This window comes from Triticum aestivum, chromosome 2B (genome assembly GCF_018294505.1).
Source record: "Triticum aestivum cultivar Chinese Spring chromosome 2B, IWGSC CS RefSeq v2.1, whole genome shotgun sequence".
NCBI lineage: Eukaryota > Viridiplantae > Streptophyta > Magnoliopsida > Poales > Poaceae > Triticum > Triticum aestivum.
The window spans coordinates 758,632,886-758,640,953 of NC_057798.1; the positions used below are offsets into that span (position 1 = coordinate 758,632,886).

At 41.5% G+C, this 8,068-nt stretch overlaps 1 protein-coding gene across 1 annotated transcript; it reads right to left on the bottom strand.

Moving 5' to 3' along the window:
- Positions 1 to 898: 898 nt before the first annotated feature.
- On the bottom strand, positions 899 to 3,977 carry LOC123039564 (uncharacterized). The gene is made up of 2 exons (XM_044462676.1): positions 3,820 to 3,977; positions 899 to 3,715 (listed from the first exon to the last, which is right to left on the bottom strand). The coding sequence occupies exons 1-2, from the start codon at positions 3,975 to 3,977 to the stop codon at positions 916 to 918; spliced, it is 2,958 nt and encodes a 985-aa protein (XP_044318611.1). The 3' UTR covers positions 899 to 915.
- Positions 3,978 to 8,068: the final 4,091 nt, after the last annotated feature.

An 8,068-nucleotide genomic window follows, 5' to 3' on the forward strand; every position in this document is an offset into this window, starting at 1 on the left:
GTCCCTGTCTGAGATGATTAACTTAGGAGGCCCATGCAATCTAATGATCTGGTCCACAAATGCTTGAGCCACAGTTAAGACAGAATAGGGGTGTGCCAGTGGAATGAAATGAGCATATCTTGTAAACCTATCTACCACCACCATTATGACTTCTTTTCCCTGGGAATTGGGCAAACCTTCAATGAAGTCCATGGTAACATGCTGCCAAGCCATGTCAGCCACAGGCAGGGGATCCAATAGACCAGGATGCAGGCAGTGTTCATGCTTTGCTCTCTGATAGATAGGGCAGGTAGCGGTGAATTTCTCTACTTCTTGTTTGAGGCCAGGCCAATAAAATATGTTCTTAATCCTCTGGTATGTGGCTCTCACTCCTGAGTGTCCTCCCACAGGTGAGCTATGTAATGCTTGAATCAACTTAGTTCTCAAGGCAGCATTGTTTCCAACCAGTATTTTGCCCTTGTATCTTATAATTCCAGCATGGATGGTGTACTGAGAATCAGCAAATGGTTGTTTGAGCAGCAATTGTTCCATTAACTGTTGTGACACTGGATCATTTTGGTAGCTGGAAATGAGGTCTTCTGCCCAGACAGGGGTGACAGCAGACATAGCCAAACAGCTTGGAAGTAATCTTGACAGAGCATCTGCAACTCTATTTTCACTTCCCTTCTTGTACTGAATTTTGAAGTTAAATTCCAGAAGCTTCATCATCAATTTGTGTTGTACTCCTTCTGTAATCTTCTGATCAGTAATAAACTTTAGTGATTGCTGATCTGTTTTAATGATTAACTCATTTCCAAGTAGATAGTGCCTCCACTTCTTAAGTGCTTCCAAGATAGCAAGAGCTTCCTTTTCATAGGTTGACAGTGTTGCATTCCTGGGACAAAGAGAAGAGCTATAGTATGCAATTGACCTGCCCTACTGCATGAGAACTGCTCCTATTCCTTTCCTTGAAGCATCTGTCTCTAGTACAAATGGGAGAGAAAAGTTTGGTAATGCCAGTACAGGGGCTGTGGTTAGTGCTTTTTGCAGTTGTGCAAATGCTTGATCATGTTCATGTTTCCACAAGAACTGCCCTTTCTTGAGAAGATCATGTAGTGGTCTGCAAATCATGCCATGCCCTTTGATAAACCTTCTATAATATCCAGCTAGGCCCAAGAAACTTCTCAATTTAGTTACAGAATCTGGTGTTGGCCACTCAGCAATAGCAAGTATCTTCTTAGGATCAGTTGCTACTCCTTTCTCAGATATAATATGTCCCAAATACTCCACTTGTTGCACAGCAAAAACACACTTGGACATTTTTGCAAACAGTTGATGCTCTTTCAGTAACTGCAGTACTATTTGTAAATGTTCTTTGTGTTCTTGAAGATTTTTGCTGTAAATTAATATATCATCAAAGAAGACAAGCACAAATTTCCTGAGATATGGACCAAATATACTATTCATCAGTGCTTGAAATGTTCCAAGAGCATTTGACAACCCAAAAGGCATCACTAAATATTCAAAGTGCCCCAAATAAGTCCTGAATGCAGTTTTCTGTATATCTTCAGGATGCATTCTTATTTGGTGATACCCTGATCTTAGGTCAATTTTTGAGAAGTATTTTGCTCCATGCAATTCATCCAACAAATCCTCAATAACTGGTATTGGAAACTTGTTCTTTACTGTGATAGAATTTAGTTTCCTGAAGTCTGTGCACAACCTCATGGAACTGTCTTTCTTCTTGACCAACAGAACTGGAGCTGCATATGGGCTTTGACTGTGCCTTATGAGGTGTGCAGCTAGCAACTTTCTGATTTGGTCTTCCATTTCTTGTTTCTGGTGTTGAGGAACTCTATATGGTCTCACATGAGGAGGAGTTGCACCAGGGACTAATGGAATAGTATGGTCCAGAGCTCTTTTGGGTGGTAATTCTTTAGGTTCCTCAAACAGATCAGCATACTGCAGGAGCAACTTTTGTATTTGGGGAGGTGTTGGTGTTCCTTCAGGTGCTTCCATTAATACATTATGCACTTGTAACAAAAACCCTTCCACTCCTTTATCCAACAACTTATTCATTTCCTCAGCTGGCACTTCTTTTATATTGTTAGAATTGTTGAAAACTGCAGTAGTTACGGTTTGTTTTCCATCCTTGGTAAAACTGAATTGTTTCTCAGGTATATTGAATGAAACAGGACTGACTGCAGACATCCAATCATAACCTAGGATAACATCATGACTTGGTAGTGATAACACTCTGAAGTTGTGAGTCAACTTTAGCTTTGCCATTTGGAATTCATAGTTTGGAACTACTGCTGTGGATAGTAATTTTCCTCCTCCTGCCACTGCTATTGTTCTTCCTTTGACAGGTAACAACTGACAGTTTGCTTTCACAGCAAAATCCTGGTTAATGAAGGAAGATGTACTACCAGAATCAGGTAAGGCTACTACTCTCTTGCCATTTATGTAGATTATAGCAGTAGGGGCTGGAACTGCTAGTTGATGTCCAATTGCATGAGCAGAAATAAACATTGCCTGTTCTCCTTCATCTGTAGTCTCTTGCTGTTCTTCTTGTTGTATTTCTTCTTGATCTATTACAATCTGTTCTGGATTGTCCTGTTGCAGCAAGTGAATGTTAGGAATCAACTTGCATTTGTGTCCATGCATCCATTTGTCTCCACACCTCCAGCACTCCCCTACTTTTCTGATTTTTTGTGTATTGGCAGCTGTTGTTTCAGCTTGTCTGACAGGAACTTGTTGTTGTGGTTCCAGAGCATTGAGCTTGGCCTGCATTGTTCCACTGGATTTCTGATAGAAGTTGTTGTAGGTGGTGCCTTGTTTCTTAGCTACTGCTGCTACATGTGGATGATTTGGTTCTATATCCTTGGCCATGCAATAAGCATCTGTTAATGTTTGTGGCTTGAAAGGTCTCAGCTGGAATTTAATTCCTTCTCTTAGTCCATTGACATAGCATCTGACAAACCAGAGCTCTCCTAATTCAGGGTTTTCCTCTTGCACATCAGCCATCAAATCCTCAAAGATTTTTGTATATTCAGTGACAGTGTGATGTAACTGTTTGACTGAATTAAATTTTTCTGTCAAGTCATAAGACCCTTTGTCAGAATATCTCTTAATCACTTCAGCTCCAAACTGTTGCCAAGTAAGTTGTTTCTTCAGCAGACCAGACCTCTTGAGCCACACATCTGCTTCATCTACTATATACATTTGAGCTAGTGATACTTTGTACTCCTCTGGGGCTCCAGCCATTTGAAAGTATTTGTTACATTGTCTTATCCAACCTACTGGATCTGTCCCAGCAAACTTAGGAAAATCCAGCCTAGGGCCTTTAGTCACTGATTTCATAAACTGAGCCTGCATATCCTGTTCATATGTTCTGTAATAACCTTGCCATAATTGCCTGTCTCTGTTTGGTTGGAAATACTGATTAAATGCAGGTGTGTTTGCCTTGTCTCTAGCGGTAACTGGAGTTCCAATTGCACTGGCATTATCAGTTCTTCCCTGTTGAACAAAACCAGGAGGAACTGCATTTCTGTTTGTCCTGATGGGTGGCAAGTTCTGTAACTGAAGCTCTTCAAGCTGTTTAGATTTCTCTTTTCCATTGCTAGTTGTTTTCTCAGTTGCTCTATTCTCTCTTCCTACTTTTTTGTTTGCTCTTGACGCAGTGTAGGAGATCGAACCACAGGTGCAGAACTGGAAGGGTTGTCTTGTTGGTGCTCTGTAGGGGAGGATTTAACCAGCGTTTGCAGAACATTACTGATGACAGATAGCTGCTTGCTCAAGTCCAGAACCACTTTCTCAACCGTATCTACTGTTGCTGACATCTGCCCCTGTTTCGCTCCAATAACCTGAACTTCCTCTTGCAATTTGGACACCTGGTTCTGCATCTGGATGTTCTCTTGTTGCAAAACACCGAAATCATCGCGCATGGAGAGGACCTCTTGAAGATCCGCGTCATCGATTGCCTTAGCGCGCCCCATCTCCTGATCTAAGGCGAGAGGTAGGAATTTTACCACTGGATACACCAGCAACCCAAATCTCACCTCAGATCCTGCCGCCACCGCGATCCACGCCTCCTTGACACACGGATCGGAGCTGGAACGCGGGATTTTACCGATCGAGCGATGTGCTCAACCAACCGCTCCTGCTCGGCCGATCTGTGCCCGAATAATCACCGTCGCCAGCACCTCCCGACCGCGCCCCGCCACCAATTTCGCCAAATTCCTCTTCACCGTCACCGAAGAAGAGAAGAGGGTGGGACAAGGGAGGGATTCATCACTATAGAAAATTTTTGCCGAAGAATCGAAGGCTCTGAATACCAATTTGTTAGGACCCGTAGAGTATTTTGGGGAATTTCTCTAAGAATTTGTATAAGAATTTGGACAGATCTCGTATGGAGAGAGAAGCGCTAGGGTTCCTGTATATGAGCCATGACGGCGATAGGGAGAATTCATCCGAAAAAGCATATTCGATCCAGCCACAACCCAGCTAGTTATAGGGGAGGGTTTTAACCCGAACGGGAAGAACAATAACTCTCTGTTTACTACTGTTACAACGGTAATAACGCTCAACGGTCGAGATAAGCCTATCGCCACGGATTGATCCCAGTCGTTGGATAACTGAATCGTTACTAGTAGCTTACTAAACTACGACAGGTATATATCAGGGCCTGACAGGTCGGCCAGTTGGAGTTGTCCTTAGGCTCATTCATCTGGTCAAGCGCCCCAAGCAGAGTTGGGCAATTGTACCAGTCAAGGCACAAGGTTGTAGCCGACCTTCGCGCCTTGTACTTGGAAGTAGTAGAGTCCATCTAAAAAAGAGCAGAGTAGCAGAAGGATAACTTTAGTTAAATGGAACTCGCAGCTCATATGGCACTGGAAGATATTGCCAACAGATAGCAGCAAGATGCTGTCAAAAAAACAGATAGCAGCAAGAGACATGATTTACTATAAACAAAATACGGAGTATGAAACTGCACAACAGTTCTGATTATACACAGTGAGCATCTACTAGCCGTACTTGGCGGTCTCAACTTCCAGAGGGCAATATCAATAGTGATACCTCCATATCTTAGTGCAGCTGTGTTTGATCACCATATCAAGGTGGGTATGGGTGATGATCGTCCTGGCAATCTTTCCGGAGTCTCAACTCCAGTTCAAGATCAAGATGATCCTACTACTGTTAGAGGTAGTAACATAATGGATATTGAGGAAGTTCAATTGGGAGAGTCTATGGACTATGACTGGGCAGCGGCGCATGGCCCTAACGCGCCTCGGTCAACATGAGACTAATTGCATGGAATTGCCGAGGGATGGGGCGAGGCCTCGGCAATGAAAGAATGACGTACCTCGCTAAGCTCATTCACTCCACAAAAGCTCAGGTAACATTTGTTTCTGAAATTAAATCTTCCAAAGTTAAAGCTCGAGATCTTAATAATCGTTTTGACATGTGTGATAGCATTATAGTTCCTTCAAGAGGATCCTCTGGTGGTCTTTGGCTGATGTGGAATGATGAGCTTCAAGTTCATGTGCATACGGCTTCCTTCTACGTTATATTAGCAAACGTTGTACATATTGCTACGGGTAGGGATTTTGGGCTTGTTTGTATCTATGGTGATCCATATCATAGACAAACTGATGTGATTTGGGATCAAATTTCTAATTTTGTGTATGATAATCCTGGCAAGCCTATATTATGTATGGGAGACCTTAACGAGCTTTTGTATGATATGGATAAAAGTAATGTTAATGTGAATCATCGTCGCTTGCATGCCTTTCGTGCTTTGATCAAGAACTGTGGTTTTTTTGATTTGGGATTTTCGGGGCCTGCTTATACTTGGACAAATAGAAGATTTTCTTCCAATCCTACTTATGAAAGGCTTGATAGAGGATTAGTTAATCCTGATTGGTGTGATGAGTTTCCCCATACTAAAGTTCTGAATCTTCCTATTATTCTTAGCGATCATGCTCCTATCTTTATTACCACTGAAGGTCAATACAAAAAACCTAAGCAAACTTTCAAATTTGATAATTGGTGGCTGAAAGAAAATGATTTTCAATCTTTTGCAAAGAATGCTTGGGCCTCTAGTACAAACAGAAATTTTTCTGCTCGTACTAACAATCTTGCAGGTGCTTTGAAAGTGTGGTGCAAAAAGAAACTCTCCAGCCTAGAAGAACAAATCAACCGTATTCAAATGCAGCCTCTATCCATGCAGGACCATCAACTGGAATCAACACTCATTGTCAGGTATGAACAAAATATGTCGAAGCTTACTGATTTATATAGACAAAGGGCTAAGAAGAATTTTGCAACAAAAGGGGACAGGAACACAAAATTTTTTCATCATGCGATGCTTAAAAGAAGAAAGAAGAACACTATAGTTTCAATAAAAGATGAGAATGGTAACATTCACTTCAATCCTCAGGCCATTGCAAATACTTTTGTTAGCTACTTCAGATATATTTTTGCTTCTCCTAATGTGAATGTGGGCAGACCTTTTCTAGCATCCAGGATCATTTCTAACAGCCATGACTACACGTATAGCATACCAGATAAGGAGGAGATCCTTAATACTCTCAAGGATATGAAGATAAATGCCTCTCCTGGACCCGATGGATTCAATGTAGAATTCTATATTGCCACTTGGAGCTGGATTGGTGATGATGTTACGACTATGGTAAGGAACTTTTACCAAACAGGTATAATGCCTTCGCACATTAGCGATACTCACATTGCTCTTATTCCTAAGAAGTTAGTTCCTCGAATTCCTTCAGATTATCGGCCTATAAGTCTTTGTAATGTTATTTACAAGATCATTTCCAAAACATTGGCCAATAGACTCAAACCTCATCTCCCTGATTATATTGATCATTCTCAACAAGCTTTCATTGAGGGTAGACGCATATCTAACAATATCATCTTGGCTCAGGAGATAACTCATTCGTTTGCTCTTAAATCTTGGAAACAACAAGCTTTCTTGCTTAAAATTGATTTGGCTAAGGCTTTCGATCGACTTGAATGGAATTTCATCGTTTCGGCTCTTTCGCGAAAGGGGTTGCACGGTCATTTCATAAATTTGGTGTATGCTTGCATCTCTTCCCCAAGGTTCTTAGTCATTATTAATGGCCAGCCTTTTGCAAATTTTCGTAGCAATAGAGGTTTAAGACAGGGTTGTCCCTTATCGCCTTATCTGTTTGTTCTTGCTATTAATGAGCTTTCTTTAAGCCTGCATGATGCTATGATACAAAATCAACTGTCTGGCATTTCTCTTGGTCCAAACTGTCCACCTATTCATTCAATGCTTTTTGTTGATGACTTGTTGGTTTGTGGTAATGCCACAGTTCAGGAAGCTACCCAAATGGCTCATCTCATCAACCACTTCTGTTCCCAATCAGGTCAGACTCCAAATTGGCACAAATCTTCTATTCTTTTTAGTGCTACTGTCTCCCAGTCTCTAGCCCAACATATTAATAATATTTTCCCAGTTACCCTTATTGATAGTACATCAACTCACCTTGGCCACCCTCTCATCCTTCCTGCAAAGGACCGTGCTTTGGCTTATAACTTTGTTTATGATAAATTCAAGAATAAGCTTCCCACTTACAAAGCTGTAAATTATCCCATGCTGCTAGACTTGAGCTTATCAATTCGGTGTTCGCTTCCATACCTGTTTACTATATGTCCAATATCCTCTTTCCAAAAAAATTCCTTGCGAAGCTCACGGCAATCATTCGTAATTTTTGGTGGGTTGGTGTTAGAGAGGAAGCTAGTGCAAGAGCTTTATGTCTTAGGGCTTGGAAAGATATTTGTATTCCTAAAAAAGAAGGTGGATTGGGAATCAAAAACATGTTGACTATGAATCAAGGTCTCCTTCTTGCGGCTGCCTGGAGACTTGCTGAAAATCCAGAAAGCCAAGTCTATCAAGTTCTCCGTGCTAAGTATTTTCCTGATTCTTCCATTTGGAGAGCTACTCCGAATACTCCGAAATCTGCTTTCTGGACTTCTATTCTCAAGGTCTTGCCGATGCTCAAGGAGCATTCTTTTTATCAGATCACCCAAGGCAACATTTCTA